This window comes from Anabrus simplex, chromosome 1, assembly GCF_040414725.1.
Source record: "Anabrus simplex isolate iqAnaSimp1 chromosome 1, ASM4041472v1, whole genome shotgun sequence".
Taxonomy (NCBI): Eukaryota; Metazoa; Arthropoda; class Insecta; order Orthoptera; family Tettigoniidae; genus Anabrus; species Anabrus simplex.
In genome coordinates, this window is record NC_090265.1 from 401,792,331 (window position 1) to 401,819,032 (window position 26,702).

Sequence of the window (26,702 nt, forward strand, 5' to 3'; positions counted from 1 at the left end):
GCACCACGCAGTTGAAAACAGCCATGCGAAATCGACACATAACACTGGCCAAAACGAAATAAAATTAAGATTTCTACGTCCATTGAAACTGGCAAATATTATTTGAGGATTTTATTAAGTAATGTTACTTTTCATACAAATTTAATTAGATTCAATGTATTCCTTTGCTGGGTAGGCGCCGAATACCTAGCCTACCAGCAATGCTCGCTACTGCCCGAGATGAAGGATTGCACCAATTTGGGCGAGGACGAACGGAGCTGCCACGCACTCCCCCCTCTATTCCAAGAGGAATTCACCAAATTGCGCTCCAACTGTTCGGACGTACGGTCGTGTTGCACGGCGTACGAATTTATTGTCTTTGTGTGGTAGTGAAAGTAACTGTAAAACGCAATTACCGCAGAGTATATCAAGAAATCTGCTTTTTGATTTAATCTGAGGACGCATAAACTTCCCGTACTGAAATTGCGCGTATCGCGAGTGAACTTTGAAGATTCTTCGAGACAGCTGTACAGATTATTATTACTAGGAACTCTGCGATGTGACCGGTAAGTCTGAATAAAATATGAAGCGTGTACCGTGTACCTACCTACGCCTCTACGCGCACGGCCAACTCGCCCGGTACGGAAAATGTTACGCCGTGGCTTAAGAACAAAGGGGAGTAAGACGAGTAGCTCCAATAAAATAGACAGGCTAGATCCGAGAGGTGCGGGAGTTTTCCAAACTACGAACAATGCCATAATTCAATGCCGAAAAACGTATACCACATCTGTGGGTGCCAGTGGATTGACGAAGTGTTAATGTCCAACAGCTATTACCATTGGGAGGCAGCCTAGCAGCATGAATCAGCAGATAATGATCGAACCCAGCAGCTTGGACATCCCAGTGACCAGCCCAGCCGATATGGAGATTTAAATCACCATATGAACCTCTCGATGTTCGAATGAACGGTTGAATCGATTGACATCGTAAAGTACTTTGACAAAAGCTCTTGGCCTGTAGATTTTAATACTGTCTTTAAAAGCATAAACATTTCTTGCCGTATATTTTTAGATTATTAAAGAAAAATGTAGCAATCTGATTCGCTAAGGCGCTCGCCAGTACTTCAAGGCCACCGGAACCGTAAGAGCGCTGAGCAGGAGGCACGATAAGGGAGGTGGAAGGGGGTAAGCCCGCATGCGCAGTCAGACGTCATTCTTTAACAGTGCACATTTCATTCAAAATTCCTTGAAATTTAAATGAAAGTTCGGTGTCTTGGTTAAAATTAAATTACAAAGCAGCTGACGATATTCGATTAGTACAGCTCACTATGAGATAAAGCCCCAATGCCAAATAATTATTCATTAGTGTGTGAATCGTCTTCTAAAATATATCATAGGTAACGGTATTCCATTCCTTCTGTTGGGAAAATTTCATAAAGGTTTTGCCTGTTTTGCCACACGTTTATCGCCAAACGATTATTTATGTTTAAATGAATCAAATACTCCTCTTTGAAAATGCTTCAAAACACGTCGCATACATAAATCTATGCGGGAAAGACCACAAAAACTGGAATTCGCTGATTTTTTTGTTTTTGCAAGAAATCGTTAGTGGCGACTGCCTCTCTCTAGGTGGTGTCAGCTCAAATGCTATTGAACTATCAGCCAGTACTTGAGCACATGATGATATCGTGAATGAAATTTACAGCAAAACGTTCACTTCTGCGAAAGAGATCATCATTTTCTCAAAAGATGCCATTCTTAATATCAATTTGATAGTCATTGGGCTTATACCTGGTAGTTCAAAACCATCCACCAGCATCACAGGTTAATACTGAAGATGAAAGATAACTACCTACTTCAATTTCCTACATAATTCTTGAATTCCTTGGAATTAATGGTTTGCCTCCATATATTCTTATTCTAAAAATTGGAGCCATAGTTATGCTCCTTAGAAATCGGAACGTTTCCCAACGGCTCCTAAACGGAACCAAATTAGGGCCTAATTCTAAGAAGTATGAACGAAATTTGTTTAGATTTGGGAATAATAAGTGGAGATTAACCTGGACAGAGGGCTCTAATCCATCTAATTGACTTAACATTCGATAAAACACTTCCATTTTCTTTCAAGAGGCAGCAATTTCCAATACGTTCGGTATTCTGTATCACGATCAATAAACCTTAAGGGACGTGAAGGTCTGTGTTCGCCTCAGCTAGTTTTCAGCCATGGCCAGATAAATGTTGCAATGTCACGAGAGCGATATTTTAAACTTGTACAAGGAATGCATCGAGCAAGTAGCTGCGTTCCGTAGCTCTCAGCTTGCATTCGGGATATAGTGGGTTTGAACCCCAATGTTGGCAGCCCTGACGATGGTTTTCCGTGGTTTCCCATTTTCACACGAGGCTATACCTTAATTAAGGCCACGGTCGCTTCCTTGAACTTCTAGCCATTTCCTATCCCATCGTCGCCCACCTGTAAAATTGTAAAAAAAAAAAAAAAAGTAAAAGGAATATCGTATATAAGGAAATCCTTCAATAAATATTTATCCCATCGACCGTCATGTCTTGGCGGGTTTCAGTTAGTAAATTATTATGTAGCCAGCGAATGTGGGACCTTGTAAATACTATAATTAAGATTTAGTACTGGCCAGATCAAGGATCATTAGGACAGGAAGCAATTTTCAGTGCGTTTTGTTCATTTGAGGAGTAGTTTCTTGGGATTTTACCATGTTTAATTTTATTAATCCTCAATTTTTTCATCTGGGAGTAGGATCATATATCTCTAAAGTTAGAGACGTATTAAAGTTGAGAGTGCTTCAGATGGGGAGAATGGAATTAGCTTTGTAAATATCGTGTCACTAGAGGGTTACCATTGCATGATGAATAGTGTCTTCACTAAATACACGTGCAGAATTGGGGCAATAGGAAGTCACTCGGTCTTAAAGTTATTTGCATGTTTAGTTACGTGCACTTTGTTGTATGATGACTGGCGTAATGTGTGACATGCCTGTACCTGAATCCCGTCCTCCCAGTTAGCTAGCGTTCCCGTAAGTGAACGATGTTTTTGATCCCCTGTTATAGTAGGGTCTTCAGTAAAAGTAAATAATAATAATAATAATAATAATAATAATAATAATAATAATAATAATAATAATAATGATAATAATAATAATAATAATAATAATAATAATGTGTTCTGGAAATTAAAGGAAAGTTACTCATCTTAAGCGTTCATCAGATGTGAAGTCAGGACTGAAAATAAGGGAACACAGTGGATATAGTCGGGCTTAAAAGATAATGCCTTGACAGAGATGTGTGATCGTGCATGAGGAAATAGTACGAACATTTAATGTGGTCTATCAATGTCCTAAATTATAGTGATATACGAGAAATGACCGTCCTGTGACTGATAATTGAGAGAGTTACATAAAAGAGGCTTTTAAATAAAGAAGGAATGTGACAATCCGCAGTCTGGCCTTGAAGGGCGTATCGGTATTATGCTAGTCTGGTATCAGCTGATTGAGATGAAGACGAAATGTTGTTACTCTCTCTGAGAAGATCGAGCGAATAAATAAGCTAGGTCGTCCACCAATAAGTGTTCTGGTATTTCTTTGGAGACAGAATGTAAACCTTTCAATTATTCCGAGTGTTTATGCATGCTTTATTGCAATGTGATTTAACAAATTAATGAACGCCACTTGATAGGAGCCCTTTTCCTTTTTTTTGTAAATTAAATGATATAGGGATTTCAGCATCCTTATTCGTTATAGCAGAAGGCTGTCTAGTTGAGTTCAAGGCAATCCAGAACACACTCAGTTTTTCCTGCGGAACAGTTATGCTTGTTTTTATTTACAGCCAAGGTTTTGTGTGTTTGTGCTTTGTTTTATATTCCCGTCTTCGTGTTTTTAATGCAGGTTATGCCCTGCTATGTTTGTCTTATATATCATGGGTTCGATTTCCGGCCCAGTATTTTGTTTGTCTTGACTTCTGTTTGGTTGATTTCGCATTTTTTTTTTTTTTGTCAGCCTTGTTGGACTGAATGTTAAGTTAGTTATAACCACTCAAATTTCGCTTTATTTTCGTGTGTAATATCTCCCTGTGTCGGAGGGAGACTTGGTAATTACTCGTTGCATTCACGATTGCTATATTAAATTTAACTTTACTAGCTGTAGTGTCTGGCTCTGCCCGGGTACTTTTCGTGAATGTTTAATTTTAGGATTTGTATTACCTGTTTGAAGCGACTTTTTGTATATTTCTTTACTGTGACGTTGATAGATAGTTTACGAACTACCAAGCGAGTTGGTCGTGCAGTTAGGGTCACGCAGCTTTGAGCTTGCATTCTGGAGATAGCCTAGTGGGTTCGAACCCCACTGTTGGCAGCCCTGAAAATGGTTTTCCGTGGTTTCCCATTTTCACACTAGGCAAATTCTGGGGCTGTATCTTAATTAAGGCCACGACCGCTTCCTTCCCCACTCCATAAGACCTGTTTGTGTCGGTGCGACGTGAAAGAAATTTGTAATAAAAGGTTCCACGAACTCTTTTGTAGATTTTGAAATATTGTTATATGTAGCCTATAGTTTTGAGTTTTAATTTGAGATTATTTAGTTTCATGTTGAACTATTTCCTTGTGGCACCCCAGATTGTTTGGTGAATAGCTGGTCCTTACAAACAATTAATAAAAGTAAGTTCTTTTACCTACCAGTAAATCTACCGACACGAGGCTGACTTATTTGAGCATCTTCAAATACCGTCGGACTGAGCCAGGATCGAACCAGCCAAGTTGGGCTCAGAAGGCCAGTGTCTCAACCGCCTGAGCCACTCAGTGCGGCTGTCATGAAGAATGCTTCTGTATTGTGAGAAGGATTTCTCGGTATCACATGAAGTAATGGGACAAAACTTCAATGAAGCCTGTTCATCTGGACTTAGGTCTACCGCTTCACCTACCTCTCATCGTAGCACTTGGCTACTTTTACTAACACTTTCCACAATGGATTTGTTGCAGGACTCGATCAAACTTTTTCCTGATAGCGGCTACCTTCTTAGATGTTTGCACAAAAATTCCCGTAAATTCTTCCACAATCCTAATGGACTCCACAAGGGCATGGCACTCCTCGTCAGCTCTATGATCGCTCCCAGCAGCTTGCTGAAGTTGCCTTCAGAAACGCCAAATCTGATCGAGCCGATGGGTGGAACAAGGCTTTCTTGGCTTCTCTTATACAGACAGCATCTCCATCGTCCATGACCTGAATTAAATAGCTTTGCAACAAACAACTTGTCACAATACATAAATGAATAGACCTATAAATGCTGCAACAAAATGCGATTATAGTCCTCAATCACTAAAAGAAAAAACGGGACAAATGATCTTGTCTGTTACTGCAAGCTTGGCAGAAGACTACCTTTCCATCGGTAGTGAAGCTGGGATCTCCAGTGTTCCACTGCTTCAGCTGGTAGGACTTGGAAGACTTATTTAGGCAGTGCCGAACACACTTCTTTAAAGTTATTTGCTTTACGTCCCACTGACTACTTTTTTACGCTTTTCGGAGCTCCTTTAAAGTAGATCGCAGCACGTTCTCAAAAGAAAGTGTCCAACAGTTTGCAGCGAGAGAGAGGTAGAGGATATGGACATGTACAACATAGTTTGACGTGGATTGGTTCTCGCATATCATCTTAGGAGGTGGGAGGGGTACAAGCCTTGGAGGTCAAATCGTTCCTTGTTAGTTCCTTGTCTGTTCTGAAGTAAATTTCCCAAATGCTATTTCTGAAGACTTCAGATAACTTTCCTTTTCCCCTGTGAGTGGAATTGGTAGAATACAGTATCCCCTGCCTATCGTAATAGGTGACAAAATGGGGGTCTAGAGGCTGTCAAGTGGGAGCGTGGACCACGGGGTCCTTAGCTCAGTCCTGGCATTGCTTCTACTGACTTGTGTCAGGCTGCTCACTTTCACCTATCTTATCCGACCTCTCTTGGTCAACTCTTGCTCTTTTCCGACCCCGACGGTATTAGATTTGCGAATCCTAGGGAGTCTTCTATTTTCATGCCATTCGTGGCCCGTATCTTTCTTTGACCGATACCTTAGGCCTAATATTTCGAAGTGTCGGGCACCTTCCATTTTTTCCCCTCTGATTAGCAGGGGCGGTGCGTGGTATTGTTGCAGTGTTCCACAACTCACGATAATTTTGCACTTCATTCGCCGTCTTTTCTTCTAATGTTTAACTTTAATAAAGCTGACATATATTCGAAAACATGTTAAAATCAATCATCTTTGGTTTTCGCTGTACTAATGCTTCGTAACGGACCAATGAACGCTGTTGGCTTCAAATCAAACTGACGGGGTTTGCTTTCCTACGGCAACTCCCTAGCGGACAACGCGGCGCAATGTACCTCAGCAGTGACGACTCTATAGCCTGTATAGCATCAGGTAACAAGCTCGCCAGTATCCGTCTCAGAGAGTTGCACGAGACTAGCAAGTCCCCTACCGAGAAGCAGTTCCAAATGTCCTCGTTAGATTGCGCTACTCTGCGGAGATTACTTCATTCCTATTTTCTCCCCTCTGGCAGAGGTAATTTCATTTCTACTTTTTTTAAATTTACAATTTTTGCTTTACGTCGCACCGACGCAGGGACGATGGGATAGGAAAGGGCTAGGAGTTGGAAGGAAGCGACCGTGGCTTTAATTAAGGCACAGCCATAGCATATGCCTGGTATGAAAATGGGAAAGAGTGGAAAATCATCTTCAGGGCTTTCGACAGTGGTGTTCGAACCGACTACCCCCCGAATGCAAGCTCACAGCTATGCGACCGTAACCGCGCGGCTAACTTGTCGGGTAATTTATTTCCCACGCCATACCAGATCACCCACAATATTACCAACATCTAGCTTCAATGAAAAACAGGACGGCAAATTTTCAATTCAAGTGAGGCAAAAGTAACGGTGCCAGGCTGAGTGGCTCACATAGTTGAGGCGCTGGCCTTCTGACCCCAACGTGGCAGGTTCGATCCTGGCTCAGTCCGGTGGTATTTGAAGGTGCTCAAACACGTCAGCCTCGTGTCAGTAGATTTACTGGCATGTAAAAGAACTCCTGTAGGACTAAATTCCGGCACCTCGGCGTCTCCGAAAACCCTCAAAAGTTGATAGTGGGATGTAAAGCCAATAACATAATTATTAATAGTAAGTGTAGTTACAGTGTATAATTAGCCTCTTATTTCCTGGGTTGTAATTGCCAGATATATTACAGTTTTAGTAGGAATGTAGTTCATTACTTAACGATAATACAGTTACTTAATACTTCTGTAAGGTATAAAAATGTGACACTGAAACTTTTGGTCCAACACCCAGCTTCAGATACCACCAGCCGCTACTGCTGATTAGTGTTAAGAGGATGGTTGTCCAGGTGTACTTCCTGATAAAACAATAATTACCACCACCAACACCACCAGAATTCTCTTGGTGGAGTAAGCAGCTGTTGAGTAACGAGAAAATAATTTTGTCGACCATACCAGCTAAAATACAATGCATTGGAAGAATATAGACTTTTTTAAAATACTGTGAAAGGGCATCAAATAGGCAGTTACACACCAAATAGGCACGAACCTCGGAAATAGGCATTTGTAGGCAAAATAAAACCAACAAATCTTGCTGAAAAGAGCCTAAAACGGATTTATATCTCAAAAGCCTACGTTTCCGAGCACAGGAATAAAATAGGCAAATAGGCCAAATCTCATCCCTAATTATGTCAGTTGGAGGATATGATCTAAAACAATGAAAAGAATGGGAGAGTTGAACAGAAGACTGATTTATCGATTAAGAAGAGTATAAAAACTGGAAGAATGGGTCAAATATGTTGAGGAGAGGGACCTGGCAACGATGAAGACTGAAAAGTTATAATTCACAGATAAGAAGTAGCCCTGTAATAATAATAATAATAATAATAATAATAATAATAATAATAATAATAATAATAATAATAATAATAATCCATATAAATAAAATCGTAACGACCGCGTGTCTGCACAATGGATATTTTGGCGAAATTTCCGTACAGTTATCCGTTTCAGGTGTAATAATGACCATCTACATAATTTTTAGCTTTGATGTCTGTCGGTTTGTCTCAGTTCTTATAACTTGAAAACTACTGGATATATTTCTACCAAACTTCATATTTAGAATCCACCTGTCCTTGGGTAGGTTTAAGGGCCAATATTATTCCTGAATACCTAAATTTACTGGGGGTTTATCCGAAACCGAAACAATGATTTTGCATTCCCACAAAATATGCACATCCAAAATTAAGGGAAATCTACCATCCTTAACGGAAATCAATTTCTAAAACATTTCTCTCATGTGCATCATTTCGATAGGAGGATTAATAAGGTGTTTTCAACACAAGTCCCAATGGACTTAACTGAAAAGCGGGTCCGTATAAAGCGCATTTCTTATAACTTTAAAACTACTGAAGATATTTCAGCCAAACTTTCTATTTAGCATCCACCTGTCCAAAGGTAGGTTTTAACGCCCATATCATTTCAAATTGCCGGAATGGACTGAGGGTTAGGGAACCTAAACAGTGATTTTAATCTCCCAACCTGACTGGAAATCGACCAACCTTGATGGAAATCTGGTTCTGAAACTTTTTCTCATGTGCATTTTTCGAGGTGAGGATTAATAAGGGAGATATCAAGAACGGTCGGTTTTGCAGGCTAAGTCCAGCGGACAATGCCCAAAAGGTGTTGTACAGTATGTGTAGCAGATTCCTTATCTATCTACATAAATGAGATCGTAACGACCGTGTGTCTGTACATTGACTATTTTTGCGAAATTTTCGTACATCTATCCGTTCAAGGGGTGATAATGACCACCGGCATATTTTTAGCTTTAGTCTCCTGAAAGTCCTAATGTTTACCCCCCTCCCCCCAAATCAATATTGTAGCACAATCTCCTAAACAAGCTAAAAGATTGAAATTTGACAAAATTTGACGTTTTAGCCTGTAATCGACAGAAAACTTCCAAGATCTTTAAATATTTCATTTTTTTATACCCGAAGAATATCGAAATATGGAGGCAATTTTAATGACGTGCAGACCTTCGTTTCGACGCATTTCGTGGCTAAATAGTAAGTCCTATCATAAAACGGATGGCACAATCTCAGTTCAATTTGGAGTGATCTACAATTTTGGTCCTACGACGTTTCGTTGTATCTCTATGTCCCTTATACGTTAAATTTGTCTCTATTTCTCGACTGTAAGTAAATTTTGCAATTTTTACACACATAATTCATACATTGAATAGCTTATGGGAAAGATAAAACCATCACATTCAACATGAACACTTGCCCATCCAGTAGCCATATGTGAACCAAATGCTATGTTTGTAGCTGTCACATGATTATCCGAAAAGTAATGCACTGTGAGACAATATTACCCAAATTTCACCCTATTCAACGTTTCTAACTCAATCTGACCCATGAATAGATGAGATACAAGAAAATATCATAGGACCAGCCATTTAGACCGCCAAATACGGTGTCTTATGGTGCAATCCGTTTACAATATAGAATACCGTAGCGAAGCAGGATTACATTTGCAAGTAATAATAATAATAATAATAATAATAATAATAATAATAATAATAATAATAATAATAATAATAATAATAATAATAATAAACTCTGAGGATTGGGTAAAGTAGTTCAAAGCTGAAAGTCAGACGCTGTTATGACATGATGGGGGACTAAGAATAATAAGAATAAGATATGTACTTAGGTATCATATAGCAACGTACGCACCAGGGTAGTCTACTTTAAAAATGTTTTTCCCAGTGAGTTTTCCGTCCAGTGCGAAGAGGTACTGATAGACTGGAGCTTTGCCGTGCTGTGCTAGCTTCTTCACAGTGAAATTGACGCCCATGTTGAAGAAGACGTCGGATAACAGCTGAAACAATCGTGTATGCACATAACTCTCACACTCTTATAAACAAAATTAAGTCAATCAAATGTTATATTTATAGTCAACTGAACACAGAACACTTGTTTCTGAGAAAAAAAAAACATCACTTGAAAGATTATAAAATTTATAGACTACGTATAAATAAAAATAATTTTATCCCTAAACTTGAAACTTTTACCTCATAGGTAGTTTTTAGATTAGGTATACGACAGTTGAAGCTGGGTTCAATTCAATTTTTGTTTGTTTCAACATCTTGGGTGAATGATAAAATCGAATTTCTGGAAACTCGGTATTTACAGTAAGTTCAGGGATAGCACTAGGCGGTTAGTATGATTAGCTGCTATCCCCGGAGGCTCGGGTTCGATTCCCGGATCTGCCAAGAAATTTGAAAAGTGGTACGAGGGCTGGAAAGGGGTTCACTCAGCCTCGGGAGATCAGCTGAAGATAGGGGGGGGGGGTTCGATTCCCCCCTCAGCCATCCTTGAAGTAGTTTTCCGTGGTTTGCCACTCCTCCAGGCAAATGGCGGGATGGTACCTAACTTAACACCACGGCCGCTTCCGTCCCTCTTCCTTATCCATCCCCTCCAATCTTCCCATCTCCTACAATGCCCCTGTTCAGCATAACAGGTGAGGCCGCCTAGGTGATGTACTGGTCCTCTGAATCTATATAAAACAGCAATATAATTCTCTCCTCCTACAGAGGACTAACACCAACGTAAACTATTTGGCTTGGTACCAGATAATATCCGAACAATAACACTGGGCTGAAATCTCGTTCACCAATTTCTTCGAATAAATAATACATCTAAAAGTTAATATGAAGTTGAGAACCCATTAAATTACAGTTCCAAGCGAAACACATCGCTTCTCAATCTGAACGCCCAGAACATTCTGGCACTTTACATTTCATTCTCTTGAGCCAATTCTTTAGCTCCTACCGTGACTACAAGGCAAAACATCGATAACTAAGGCTCAAGTGCCCACCAACAACTAATGATAGCCTTAAGACAAGACATCGAATTTAAAAAAAATACACTTAGTTTCAAATTTGATAGCTCAAGACCAAGCTTGCTGTTATCAACACACATACCAAAGATGCCAGATACCTGGCTTTACATTACCATTTCTTAGTTCCTCCCATCATCCTAGCAACTTTTGAAAACCTTAATATCTTACCTCCCATGCCCCCTCACGGTCTTTGGTTCGATGAAAGACAAGTGATCTGCTCAAAGTGCAGCAGCTGAGTGAGTCCACCGCCCAGCGAGGCGAACAGTTTCGGCGGGAGAGGAATGACCCAGGTTTACTCAGCGCGCCCCCTCTCTCGGAGAACCGGGAGAGGGTGAGCGCAGTCGTGCGGGGCATGAAAGAAAGACAGAAAATGGAACGGGCGAGAAGGGCGCCCCAGAATGGAAAGAATTCCTTACTCTGGAGCTATAAGTTAGGAACAGGGAGAGAACACAACACACCGACGGGCGTGATGGAAAAGATGCAAGCATAATTAAAGATACCAACGAGCTAAATAGCACAGCAACATACATCAAGTTCTTTAAAGGGGGGGGGGGGGGTTGGATAAAATTCACGGCTCAGGAAGCAAGACAAGAAATGTCAAATAAAATCAGTCTTGAATGTTTACGGAAGTGAGCACGCAGAGTAGTCCTAATGAATGTTCCTAAATCACGAATTAATGGAATGTCTTCAATCACGTTGATTAACACTGCACTGAAGCGTTCGCCATGTGTTTCCATCATATATTGAGGTAGCATCCGAAAGGTCGTCCAATAAGAGAAGGGTTTTGACATTTTAACGCTGCGATCGCTCCGTCAGCTGTTATTTACACGTGCTTCAGTCGCTTTTCTGGTACTAATGCAGGCGTACATTGAGTTACCTGCGTCCTTTGCTTAAAATTTGCAATGAAATTCGAAACTGCTTCGTCTAAACTTGGTGGCTCAGAAACGGACGTGGGCATTTTTGAAAACGTCTTATAAACTGGGAATTAAGTTAAGTTACATATATTTAGAACAACCAGATCTTACATAAATAAATGCATGCGACTTACGGTGACGAGTCCAGAAAACGTCTCTTTCTTGAGTGGTTTGTCCTTGAAGAAGAAGTTCCTGAGTTTTGAAATAATCTTGTCTGGATTGCAGTTCCCGGGAAGACGAAGTTCTGGGAGTATGGTTTTATCGAAGAGATGATCAATTTTTGACAGAATTTCTGGGTTCGGTAAATCCACAACTGAAACAATGAATCATTACAACGGAGATTAAACACAAAATCAGATTATTCTGTTTCTTATTTAGAAACTAGCATTTGCACCCGTTCTGCGCACGGGAATTTGCAGTGGATTACATGTTACCTTCAGGAATTTATGCGAAGTAACATGGCTCTGTTCACACGTTTAATGCAACGCGTTAAAATTTATTATATTTTTGTACGTAAGCGCGTGGCAGTACGTGGAATATGATGAAGCCGAACAAAGTCAAGAGAGAATGATCCGAAGTTGTGCGAAATTCTCCATGGTTCTCAGGTTGCATATTGTATTCCTGACTACTGGCGTGGCACTTTGACACTGATGTTACCTCCCTTAATATCTGTCCTATCGGAAAGAGTAAAATGTCTCTTTAGTTTTTCCTGTTGCCCACCTTGAAGTGACATGCACATGTCCTACGGGTATTGGACTAAAAATCCAATTTTTGTAATCATCTGCATTATTACCCGTCGTACGATAAATACGTACAGTACATGGCATAAAGGAACGGAAATAACATATTCCTAAACGATTGTTGTATACTGCCTTTCTATTATTATTATTATTATTATTATTATTATTATTAACAAATCCATCGCAAATGGCAAATATCCCGGTGCCAATGGTCACTTACAGTAGTGTAATAATAAATAATAATTTAATATAATTACCCAGGTACGTAGCAAACAACAAGAGTACAACAAGCAATTCCATGGAAGGAAAATATTACAAGAAGTACTACTAGTTTAACATTCTAAATCCAGCATCATATCCTTCCAATAAATGTTGGATTGAAGTCTGTGGAAACATTGGAAGTTTATGGTGGAAATAAAAGTTAATGAAATCGTACGTCCGATTACTACACGTCCAAGTATGCTAGAAACTCAAAATAACTCACTCAACTATATGAACAACAGGCAACGAATTGAAGGTATCGACAAAATGACAAGCTTAGAACCCCGTGGTATCTCGTTAAGTTATGGTGGATAATAGTATGTCGTAGCACGAAATACAGAATTAAGTAAATATCGCAGTTTATTCAAGAAAATATTGATAAATGTAAATAAATGGCTAAATATCAATGATAGAAATGTATCGGAGGCCTGTGGGTGGGGGCGTTAGAATAACACCCGCGGAAGCCCCTGCCTGTCGTAAGAGGCGACTAAAAGGGGCCCCAGGGGCTCTGAACTTTGGAGCGTGGGTTGGCGACCACGGGGCCCTCAGCTGAGTCCTGGCATTGCTTCCACTTACTTGTGTCAGGCTCCTCACTTTCATCTATCCTATCCGACCTCTCTTGGTCAACCATTGTTCTTTTCCGACCCCGACGCTATTAGGTTTGCAAGGGCTAGGGAGTCTTTCATTTTCACGCCCTTCGTGGCCCTTGTCTTCCTTTGGCCGATATCTTCATTTTTCGAAGTGTCGGACCCCTTCCATTTTTCCGTCTGATTAGTGTTATATAGAGGATGGTTGCCTAGTTGTACTTCCTCTTAAAACAATAATCAAGTGCGGCCAGTGCGGCCAGTATCCAGTATTCGGGAGATAGTAGGTTCGAGCCCCACTGTCGGCAGTCCTGAAGATGGTTTTCCGTGGTTTCGCATTTTCACACCAGGCAAATACTGGGACTGTACCTTAATTAAGGCCACGGCCGCTTCCCCCCCCACTCCTAGCCATTTCCTATCCCATCGTCGCCGTAAGACCTATATGTGTCGGTGCGACGTAAAGCCAATTGTAAAAAAAAATCACCACCACCACCACCACCACCACCATGGAATGAGTTGGATTAAATGGGCCAAGTTCAATCTGCATATGAGGGCCATACCTTGCTTATCTAATCCGATACGATTCGATAATCGAGATTGGTGATGAAATTGTCGATTGGTAAATTAAAATATTATGCGATGGATGGTTAAGTGAATTCCTTTGCCGTCGTAAATGATTATGTAGGAGTACTCTGTATCAAGAAGTCAGGTGTTGGTTTTGTTTTCCTTGGCAACCGTGAGAGGTGTTGTTTGAACTTCAGCAAATAGTTTGAAGTTTATTTACTGGTATATTTTGAAGAACTTTGTGCCTCCAGTCGCTACCTAATACTTACACATTACGATACGCTTAGTCGTGTGCTACGTGTTTTCAGTATTTGGTTGTGAGGATTCTTTTTTCTTGTTTAAGTGCTAGTGCCGTGTGTTATTATGGCTGCCTCCAGTGGAGGTGAAAGCCTTTTGTTAGGAGATAAGTTAGTTGTTGCGCAGGAGGAAGAAGTTCGGATGCAAGACGAATCTTCTGGAAACCTGGCAACTCAATCAATTTTGACAGACTCACAATTATCACAAAATTCTAATTCTAATGGTGTCAATGTACTGCCGCCTATGGAACGTGAACAGTATTCCCATTCACACCTTGGACCTTATATTGTGTACGTTGAATCTCTGGAAAACAAAAATTTAGGGCAACTCCATCCTATGGCCCTTGGGAGACATTTTTATGAACGTAATATTCCCGTCCAGTCTATCTCCCGTAAAGGTCGTAATCGCCTACAAATAATTTTTAATAATGCGGGCCAAGCCAACGATTTTCTGTGCCACCCTCTGCTCACATCTCTACATCTTAAGGCATACATCCCGTCATCTAATATTTTTCGTGTGGGGATTATTCGAGATGTGGATAAGAACCTTTCTGAAGACGACATTCGACTTTATCTTACTTCAACCGTACCGGTTAAAGCAGTACAACGTCTCAATCGTCGCATTGTTTCCAATGATGGTGTTGGTTATGTCCCCACTGGGTCAATTAAAATTACTTTTCGAGCCCAAAAGTTGCCTACACAAGTGTCTCTTTTCCAAGTCTACTTGCATGTTGAGCCTTTCATTTTTTCCCCTGTTCTTTGCAGAAAATGCCTCCGATATGGTCATACACAGGCCCAATGTCGTGCACAGGTAGCACGCTGCGGAAAGTGCTCAATGGAGCACGCCACCGATCATTGTACATCTCAAATTGCAAAATGTGTGTATTGCAAAGGCCCACATCCAACGGGAGCAATAACTTGTCCGGAACACAAATACCAACAAGAGATAAAGAAGGTCATGAGCACGGAACATATCTCATTTCAAGATGCTAAGAACAAGACTTCCCTCCCTCATTATCATCCGTCTCAACACCCCCAGGATTTTCCCCCCCTGGTACCAGAACAAGTCTCTTCTTCCCCTGTTCAAGATTTTTCTAGAAAACGTAAATTTACACAAGTAATCCAGAAATCTGCCCCTCCGCCTTTGACTCCGGGTTATGATAGAACTGGTTATCTTGCCTTGGTACGCCCTGACCCTGGTTCTACGGGCCGGGTTCCATTTTCTTCTCCTCCGCCTGCTACAACACCATCTTCTCTTCCCACAGCATCACCTCCCTCTACTTCGGGTCCTAGTTACCCGCCCCGATCCCACGACTCTCAACTGTTAATACAAAGAAACCAAGTACATCAAGAAATCCAACAAATCTTATTCTTGCTTCTTCAGAATGTGGGAGGAGAGTCTCCCATTTCACCGGTAATTTATCAACTACGAGATCGCATCGCTCATATCCTTACCCTATATGATACGCGTTTTGCAGTGGAACGCTAGAAGTCTTTTTCATAAAAAACATGAACTTCAACTGTTAATTCAGGAAACATGTGCTAACATCATTATAATACAAGAAACGTGGTTTTATGCAAACACCCTTTTTCATCTTCCTGATTTTCGAGTCGAACGCCTTGATACTAATGGAAGTGAAGGCCTTGCCATTTTTATTCATAAGTCTATTCCATATGTCCCCTTTCCTCTGACGCATTGCATTCCAAATACTCTTGCTTTAGGTATTATCGTGCGAAATATATATTTCATCAATGTGTATTGTCCTCCTGATGTTTATATCTCTACCTCTCACTGGTCCCACTTCCTTACCCAATTTGATTCCATAGACAATGTTTTTCTCTTTGGTGATTTTAATTGTTCCCATACTGCCTGGGGTAGTTCTAAAGATACATCTAAAGGGACAAATTTTCTTACGGCAACTCAATCCCATCACTTTACCCTTTTAAATGACGGGTCCCCAACTCGACTCACCCCTCCAGGTTCACCCCCTAGTTCTGTTGATCTTTCGCTCTGCCATGACCACATGACTCCTAATACCGTGTGGCATATACTCAGTGACACTCATCTGAGTGATCATTTCCCTATTATGATTTCTTTTGGTGTTTGTAAACCACCCTTTTCCTCATCCCCACCCTCTCAGCTCAGTAATATTCGCTCTTTCCGAAATTTTGATAAACAATCGTATTGTAGTTTCCTTCACACCCATTTCCTTCAATACACGCCCAATACCTTAGACTATCCTACCCTTCTACGCATTCTCTCCTCATATGTTGAGACTTTCCATCCATTCAAATTTATCCCCTCCCTCTGCCCCCGTCCTTATCAGAAAATACATTGGTGGGACGACGAATGTCACAAGTTAATACTGCGGCGAACAGCTTTATTTAAATTGTATCGTAAGAATATGACACTAGCTAATTATTTAACATTGAAGCGTCATAATGCATGTATCAAACGCATATTTAATGCAAAGAGACGCGAGTCTTGGAAGGCCTTCATCTCCTCTCTTAATCATCGCGTATCTGCAACATCCCTTTGGAACGCCATTCGCGCACTTACCCGTGTTACTTCTGTACACCCTGCGCATTCGATTATTCTGCCTAATGTCCTTCTTTCTTTTCTATATACTATAACACCTGACTTCACAATTCCGCCTCCCTTTTCTTCTTTCCGTCCCATATCCCCCCAATTTTCTGTTTTACTTCAACCCATCCAACTGTCCGAATTACAGTCCGTTTTACAAGTAGTTCGTAGTTCATCTCCTGGTCCTGATAGTATCACTTACACTATGCTCCGACTTTTACCCCATACCGGTCTTCTTGTCTTGCTTTCTCTTTTTAATAATATCCTTCTCACCTTACAGGTACCGGCACAGTGGAACAACTTTCATTTAGTCCCAATTCTTAAACCTGGAAAAGATCCCTCTTCTCCTTTAAGTTATCGTGGCATTGTTTTAAGTTCCTGTGTTAGGAAACTCTTTCAAAAAATTCTACTACGGCGTCTTCTCTGGGTTATGGAGAAACATCAGATCCTTCCTAAATATCAGTATGCCTTTTTTAAAGGACGTAGCACACAAGATCCACTCAATATTTTGTTGACTGATCTCCTACTAGCTAGACATCGTAAACATAGCACTATTACTGTTTTTCTTGATATTCAAGGCGCTTATGATTCCGTTCCTTTACATCTATTATGGTCGTGCCTTGATTCGCTTGGCTTTCCCTCTGCTTTTATTTCTCTATTAGAACGCCTATATACTTCTCGCACTCTCATTCTCAAATCCCCCTTCCCCCCGTTTCCAGGAAGACACGTTTCGCATGGAGTCCCACAGGGTGATATACTAAGCGGTATCCTCTTTGCGCTTTATATGCGAGATTTAGAACGTATAATTACAAAGAACGCACGAGTTTTAGCTTACGCAGACGACTATGTTTTATACGTATCACATGATAGTGTTGATGTGTGTAGGAGAAAAATAGAATGTGTCCTTCATGAGGTTGCTCTCTGGTTACATGAACATGGTTTCTCACTCTCGCCTTCCAAATGTGCTGCAATCCTATTTACCCATACTCGCGCACCTAACCGTTCTCCTCTCCTTCTTGATCGTCTTACTATCCCCTTTGTTAATCAGCATCCCTACCTTGGAGTCATATTGGACCACAAATTATCATGGTCTCCTTATGTGGTCTCTCTTCAACGTAAAACTGATCGTTTTATTTCTATTTTACGTACGATCACCCGTCGAAGTTGGGGCGCTGACCCCGTTACAGCTATTCTCCTTTACAGAGCAACTATTCGATCCTTGCTAGATTATTGTGCTCTTTTTATCGACACCGCTTCTGCTACTACCCTTGCACGTTTAAATACAATACAATACCGCGCACTACGTGTCTGTTTAGGAGCACTTAAAACTACACCAACCAATGCCTTATTAATAGAAGCCGGTGAACAGCCTTTAAAGATTCGGCGACAGACTATAGCCGCTAAGTATGTCCTCAAACATTTTACTGTCACCCGGTCTCAGCTTATCCCCAAGCTACGACTTTTACATTCTTATTATTCTTCCAAATCTCCCCGTGGAAACCGTGTCCCTGCTTTATATACCGCATTTCGTTCTCTTATACCAAGAGAAGATGAGCTCCTCCGTTTACCCACATTGCCTTTATACTCTATCCCTTATGACAGTCAGTCCTTTTGTCCTCAAGTAATTATATCTTCTTCTGAATCATTTTCTTGTCTAACACATTCTACTCCTCTTTCCCCTCTTGCAACTAAACGTATTCGACTTTCCCTCTACATAAAGGAAGTAAGCATTTTTACTGACGGATCAAAATCAGCACACGGCGTTGGAGCAGCCTTTTATATCCCCCAACCATATACTCTCACTGAGTTTTCCCTCCCTTCTGCCTTTTCTGTTTTTACCGCCGAATTGTTTGCTATTCGACAAGCCCTCATTACCATCAGGTCACATGCTTATGATAAGGTTACGATTTTCACGGATGCACAAAATGTTCTGCATGCCTTATGCTCGCCTCTCTCTTCCCCTAATTGGTACTTATATAGCGTTAAGTATCTCTTATATATCCTTACTCGTTCTGGTGTTTATATAACTCTAGTTTGGGTTCCCAGTCACTCTGGTATCATGGGGAATGAGACTGCTGATCAGGCAGCTAAACGAGCATCACAACAATCCCCCTCTCTTTTTCTTGCGATCCCCCCTTCTGATCTCATTCATGAAGTGCGGGATATAGCATATCAACATTGGCAGTCCGATTGGAATGAAACGTCACGAGAAAAGGGATGTTTTTATCATCAATTACAACCTGTTATTCCTCTTAAACCGTGGTTTTATTATGGTACGTACTCTCGACGCCATATCACATCTATTATACGTCTACGTTTTAATCATGCCCTTACTCCCCAATATAAAAATCGTTTTCATCTTCCTCCCCCAACTTCCTGTGCTTGTGGCTTGTCTGATACTGACAGTAATCATCTTCTGTTACAATGTCCTGCTTTTGATGTTCCCCGCCAGCGCTTCCTATCCTCTTTGCTTAACATGGGCATCCCCTTCCCCACAAGTATTTCGTGTTTATTATCCTCTCTAACTCCTACTCTTGTGAACAGCATAAATCAGTTTCTTGATGAAGCACATATTATATTATAATCCTCTGACAGTCTCTTTATGCTCTCTCTTCCATTGCAAAATGTTTATCATAATTTTGGTAGGATATAAATCTCTTTACCCTCTGTCTATATGTTATCATCGTTTCTTGTGTGACTCCTATAGAAATTTTTTTTTCCTTTTTTTTTTCTATCAATTACTTTTTAAAGTACAATACGAGTGATACATGTGTCAGTGTTAAGTAATTAATGTTTTCGTGACTGGACGATAACACATGAGTCCAACCACACCTTTCAAGAAGAAGAAGAAGAAGAAGAAGAAGAAGAAGTCAGGTGTTTAATTGTCAAAAACATATGGGAAGGTACAAAATATGGAGAAGTCTTTTAAAAGCAAACCGTCTGTTATTATTGTAATCTAGTATTAGATTTCGTTTTCAATAAGAGAAGATTGCAGTTTTTGTTGAGAGACTCAGAAGGCATTAGAAGTGTTGTACACGTCGCGGAAGGAAATTAGACGAGAAGCTAGACTATATTACGATATTGTCAACTGTAGGCTAATAAGGAATAACCTTTGTAAAGAGGCGAGATACGTATCTGGTTCTCTCAAAATATTAAGGCAAGTGTTGTATAAGAATATTGTGAATGATATTAATGTGTGTAACTTTATTCTAGTATCATGTTACGAGTTTCAGGTATCATGAAGCCAAGTACCATTGGAGATGTTTATGAGATGGTTATGAATCACAGCATGGCTTACTAAACTATATAACGGTCTCAAAAGATCTGATAAGAACTGGGATGGACACCAGTGGTTAGAGTACCAATACCGGAGGATGAGAGGTGTCTTCTGTCTGTAGCCAACGAATGATAAATACTCAAAGTCAATGTCTTATTATCCTGCTATGTAGCTGCTTTTTAAGTAGAGTAGTATATTTTACTATGTCAAAAATGTGACATGTTCAGTTATACAACTTGAAGGCAACCGTTTTATTCGTCAATCATTGCCTTACGATGGATATGAATGTTGTGAATTGTGACGTGAATGATCCTAAATTATGATATACTGTACGCTATGTCGTGTGAATCCAAGTGGACGCTAGTAAGTGTTATGCAGATAAATTTAGGCATGATTAATACATGTGTTAAGATAGTGTCATTAAGAAGAAATCTCAGTTAAATTTATGGTTCAACTATATATTTGAAGGAATCGGGAAGTAAATATGTGCGTGATTTAGAGTCATCTGCGATCTTATTTTACGTTAAGTGTTGTATTTGAGAGTGTAATTGTGATGTTGTCATGATGATATTGTGTTAATAATCGTGTTTAGATGAATATCCTTCGTAATGTGAGTGCCTGAGTATATCTTAAATGAAATGAGAATTCGTTGAGCATGACATGTATATGATATGATGAGAGGTTTGTTGTGATAGAGTCGTCGAAATATGTGAATGATTAATGTTATATGGATCGTCAAAGGATATTTCATTAGGATTAAGCATTTAATAGAATGATGCGGTGTAGAGGTCATAGTGATATTTATTGTAATTGAGATTGATTTAGTCATGCGTATGAATTTGATTTGCAGTAGTAATGGTGATTACTTAGGTATAAAGGCGATATTTACGATGATATTTCGAGGCTTATCGAAGACATTGGTAGGATGATCGTCCAAGATATCTTAATTATATAAAGTTAGGTATTTGCGCACAATATTGGAGAATGATGTAAGATCTTCATGAGTTAATGACACTATGTATTTGAGAACCATGTCACAGATGGGACGTATAACCTTCATTTATATGGTGAGTAGATTGATTTTTCTTGCTAGCTGAATTTCTCCTCATAGACCATTGAGTTGACGCTTAGAGCTGATATATTTTACAGGTTGATTTCACGAAGAACACCTGAGCTGCAGAAGCATCGTAGTTTTGAAATCATTGTAGTTGGTGATGATTATGTTTTAGATGCTCATTATTTAGGTGCAGATGCTGATGGAGCTCAGAAGAGATCAATTTCATTTCTTATTTGTCCAATGTTACTGTTTGAAGGATTTCAATGATGTCGTATGTTCTTTGATCATTTTCTGACCTGAATGATAATGATAAGCTTAGGTTACCGGTGGATTCCCAAGTTTTTAGCTAAATTTTTAATGAATTAAGCGATGATTCAGACATAATAACGGGATGTTGAGACATTTATTTGAGACTAGTGAATAGGTGTGCCAAGCCAACAAGAATTTATGATTTAACCATCAGTTTGACGATCAATGTGATGAATGATGGACTTATTTAAAATTTAAGCCTTCAGCATTGCGAGATTTGTTTTCTTTTGATTTTTCTGATTCATTTTGAAAGTTATCATTGATGATGTGAAACGAAATATTGACAAGAGTCAGAAGTTAAGATTGTTTTCTTTTAATTAACGTAATGTTCAATAACTTCTAACATCCATTTGTGTTTTTTTTAAATTTTCTTAACATCATAGTTGTTATAATGAATATTTTTAGTCATTAAACGGTTCGGTGTTCTCATTTAATAGTGTAAGGTACGTCATGATGATTTTAGGGTTAAGATATTCCCATATGTCAGTCAAACCAACTTAGAGCCAGCGATACGATTCTGTGACCCAACTCAATGAACTTTCACGTCCCTAGAGTGGATTCTTTTGCATCTCCGCATGACACCAGCCGAAGCATAACTTTATCATCAAGAACCCCTGACCCAGCCGGGAATTGAACCCGGAGCCGCCGGGTGACAGGCGGACGCGTCGCCCCCTACACCGCGGGGACTACTAGCTTAACATTACAAGTGATGATAAAGTAAAGTTAAAAACATAATCGCCAAACAACTACTACTATACAAGAGTAAAACAAGCAATTCCATGGAGAGAAAATACTAGAAGAAATGCTACTAGTTTAACATTCCAAATCCAGCAGAAAATCACAAATTCAGTGTCCGTCGTTTACAGCTTTTATTTTCACTTTTAACTAGCACTAATCATATTCTTAAACGATTTGATACCGGAAGGGAATATATAAATGACTGCTGCAGGTAATTTATTCCAATACCTTATGGTCCTGTTTACGAAGGAAAACTTACCCCACATCAGTATACTGGTTTCTGGGCCTAATTTTATGTTTGTGATCATTTCTCGATAAGTACGAGGGAGGTTCAAACCTATGCCTTATACTACCTCAGGCAGCCCTTAGAATGAACACACAGCGTGCTCAAATTCTTCTAGATTCAAGACTTTCCCAATTATTGGTATTTACTATTCCGTTTACGAAACGCATCGCTCTTCTTTGAAGTTTTTTTAGGGAATTTATTAAACCTACCCTGTACGGATCCTAGCACGCAGAAGCATATTCGAGAATCAGTCTTACCAATATTGATAAGATTTACTTTTGGCACCAGAATTAGCTTTCTTGAGATTCCTCATAATAAAATGTAACGATATCCAGGATTTCTTAACTATATTTTCCACTTGCTCTGACCAGTTTAAGTCTTCCCTAATAGTAACACCTAAGTACTTACAGCTATCAACTTCAACAACACTCCCCCCACCCCCAAGTTCGTAAACCCTCTTTTCTGTAATTTTTATTTTACTGAAACACATTTTCTTGCTTTGTCCGCTGTGGATTTTCATTCGATTTTCACGCGCCCATTTTTCAGTCGTATCTAAATCCTGCTAAAGCAATTGTTCATCCTCCTGTCTTTATCTCCCAGTATATGACGCAATCATCAGCAAAGAAGCGCACTTCCGATTTTATCGAATCAGTTGTATCATTCATGAAAATTTTAAAAAGAATTGGTCCAATAACGCTACCCTGAGCTACATCAGACGTAACGTTTACTGGAGAAAATAGCGTTTTCCTCATACGCAACCTCTAAGATCTTCCATTGAGGAGTTCTCGTATCCATTTCACCACTCTGATGCCAATGATAGACCTAATGTTAACGAAAATATTTGAGAATAATCTCCCTTTAAATACCAGCTCCATGTGATTACCATGACATCATATGTACCTGATAGCACTATTCTGAGTGAGTAGAATTCAAATACGTAGCTTGGTAAAGTCCAACAGTTTTCCACTTTTAGGAATATACAGACAAACAGACAGACAGATAGACAGACATACCGAATGATAGACAGACAGACAGACACCAGAGAGAACAATTCTACCTCATGTTACCTCTGCGTTCAGATATGCTGTATTAGGTGGGGTTAATTTTGAAGCCGAGATAAATATGATGCATCCTCTGATTTTCTCCTGTTATGGATCCTTCGAATAAGTCTCTGCGAGGGTGTTCGTCACTGGCTGCAGAGCATGAAACCCATAGAAAATAGTAATTTTCTCCGTCATTTGAAGAATAAGCGAAATTATGTACATAACAAAAATTATTTAAAATGAAGGGGCATTTCATATGTAGTATACAGATTTTATATATAATAAGTAGTGCAAGAGAAAATTAAAAGTAACTCTTCTGGTCTTCCTATAAACTCCCAGTCTATTCAGTTATCAGTAAATAATGTGCTTATAAAAACCTGACCCTGGATGAGTAGACTCGAGATATGAAATTTGGCCGATATATAATCAATAGTGTAAAAGAAAACTGAAAACAACTCTTTTGCTCTTCCCGTAAACTCCCAGTCTATTTAGTGATTTTTAAATGATATTGTAACTTTTTGATGATAATAATAAATAAAATCACGAATAAAAATATATAAATAAAATTACTCAAAAACTTAATAAAATTAATAAGCATAATTAACCGAAATGTCCGTAGTACGGGCGCCAGAGTTCACCAGAGTGGATCCATCAAATTTAGATAAGAGCATGATAAACTGTATATCCCAGGGCGTGTACATAATGCTGCGTACTGGTACATCTGCTGCAGGCCTTACCTAACCTCCTGAAAACGACTAATTAGGTAGCAACTGCAACTAGGTTCATCAATAACACTGATTCTAAAATAGCTAACTATATTCTTAACAAATTCCGTGCATGAGCACCTCATCAACATACAACATTATACATATAATACACACATAAAATATTGCTGGAAGACTCCATATTTACAACAACAACAATAATAATGAAAATCGTGGGAAAACGAAAGCGAGAACTAAGCTACCATTTGTAGATAGTCCGATGAACAATGTACATGTATGAAGATAAATACCCTTCACTGTCTCTATATCAATTCTACTTACCGATTCTCATAATCGGCAGTTATCACATCACACAGATACTGTATCTTGTACTATTGTGTTCACATATTTTAACACTTGTAAAGATATATACACACGTCTGTCGATCCTCAACATAAATTATGGAAAGTCTGAGATAGCTTTCACCAACATATAATGCTAAGCCGCCACAAGTGCTACAATACTTAATGCACAAGCACTCTCCACAATCAGCCACTTTCCACGAACATAGCAAGACTACGCTCCACGAACGTTTGAAGTCCAGTCCATTGCAGCCGTCTCACTCCAGTACCGTGTATCAGCACTACTTCCTTCTCGTACAGTGCGTCAGTTGTAGTTCTCTTATACAGTGTCACTGGTTGTAGTTATCTTCCTTCTCGTTCCTTTACAATCACCCTTACAATGTCCCCGGTTGCCGCCGTATGATCAACCTGTATAGACATCAACATCCCCCTCCTCTCAGATGATACGTCTGGATTGGTGCTTGCCAGCCAATCATGAGTGAACCTCTTGTCAAGACCTTGCTCCCAAGAGATAAACAAACTCTGGGGTTTGCCTCGGATGAGTCAACGAACTTCCCTAATACAACAACAAGCTCATCTCATCAGGCTGGGATATATACATGACTCATTGAATATCCCGACACAAGTACATCACAACAAACACTGGGGTATCCATATGACTCAACCAAATTACCAGAGTTATTAAAGCAATGTTTTCCCACTCGTGCAAAACAAATTACTCATACCTACATATGTGGATATCTTCCAGCTTACCAATATAAATGGCAAAATATACAAATGAAATACTGATAATAATAATGATAATAATAATAAATCGAATACTGACAATAATATCCCTAACTTCTACATATATTTCGGGTGTGTGATATATATACTATCACAATATGCATATTGAAACCTGTTCCTGGATGAGTAGACTCTAAATGTGAAGTTCAATCGAAATATAATCAAGAGAAAATGAAAAAAATATTTTGGTCTTCGTACAAACCCCCAGTCTATTCAATGATATTTAAATGATTTGTATATTGAAACCAGATTCTGGATGAGTAGACTGTAATTATGAAGTTTGGTGGAGATATAATCAATAGTGTAAGAGAAAATAAAAAAACCTCTTCTGGTCTTCGTATAAACCACCAGTATATTCAGCGATTTTTAAGTTATATGCATATCGAAAACTGCTCCTGGATGAGTAGACTCTAAATATGAAGTTTCGTCGAGATCTATTCGGACGTTTACCCGTGATGGTAAATCAAACAAACAAACAAACAAACATATAAGCAGACATGAAAGCTAAATACTACTGATACGATCTTGAACTGACCTGAAACGGATAAATATATCAAAAACTTGACGAAATAAATGACATTACAGACAGCGGATCTCGTAGAATTGTATTTATAAGATTCCCCGGAAACCGTAAAAGTAGTTAGTGGGATGTAAGATCATTATTACTACGTATTATTATTATTATTATTATTATTATTATTATTATTATTATTATTATTATTATTATTATTATCATTATTATTATTATTATTATTATTATTATTATTATCATTATTATTCGCTCCGAGACAGATAGGTATTATGGCGACGATGGGATAGAAATGGCTAGGAGTAGGAAGGAAGCGGCCGTGGCTTTAATTAAGGTACAGTATGGTGTGAAAATGGGAAACCACGACAAAACCACGGCTTCCGACAGTGGGGTTCGAGCCAACTATCTCCCGAATGAAACTTCACAGCTGCGCGACCCTAACAGCACGTCCACTTGCTTGGTATTATTATTATTATTATTATTATTATTATTATTATTATTATTATTATTATTATTATTATTTTCTTTCTTTCTTTCTTTCTTTCTTTCTTTCTTTCTTTCTTTCTTTCTTTCTTTCTTAATCCGTTTACCGTCCATGGTTAGCATTTCTCTCCACCTCTATCGCCTCAAGGGCAATGTTCTGGAGCGCGAGACTTTGGGTCGGGGATACAACTGGGAAGGACGACCAGTACTTCGCGTGCTATGCTGAACAGGGGCCTTGTGCGGTGGGGAGGGGATCGG

At 39.4% G+C, this 26,702-nt stretch overlaps 1 protein-coding gene across 1 annotated transcript in view; it reads right to left on the minus strand.

Annotated features, from left to right (window-relative positions):
• LOC136866587 (esterase FE4) overlaps positions 1-26,702 on the minus strand; it is a 147,561-nt gene that overhangs the window by 17,158 nt on the left and 103,701 nt on the right. The window contains exons 8-9 of the mRNA XM_068226591.1: positions 11,976-12,154; positions 9,760-9,904 (exon numbers count right to left, since the gene is read on the minus strand). Coding sequence (XP_068082692.1) covers positions 9,760-9,904; positions 11,976-12,154 — 324 coding nt within the window. The remainder of the gene's footprint in view (positions 1-9,759; positions 9,905-11,975; positions 12,155-26,702) is intronic.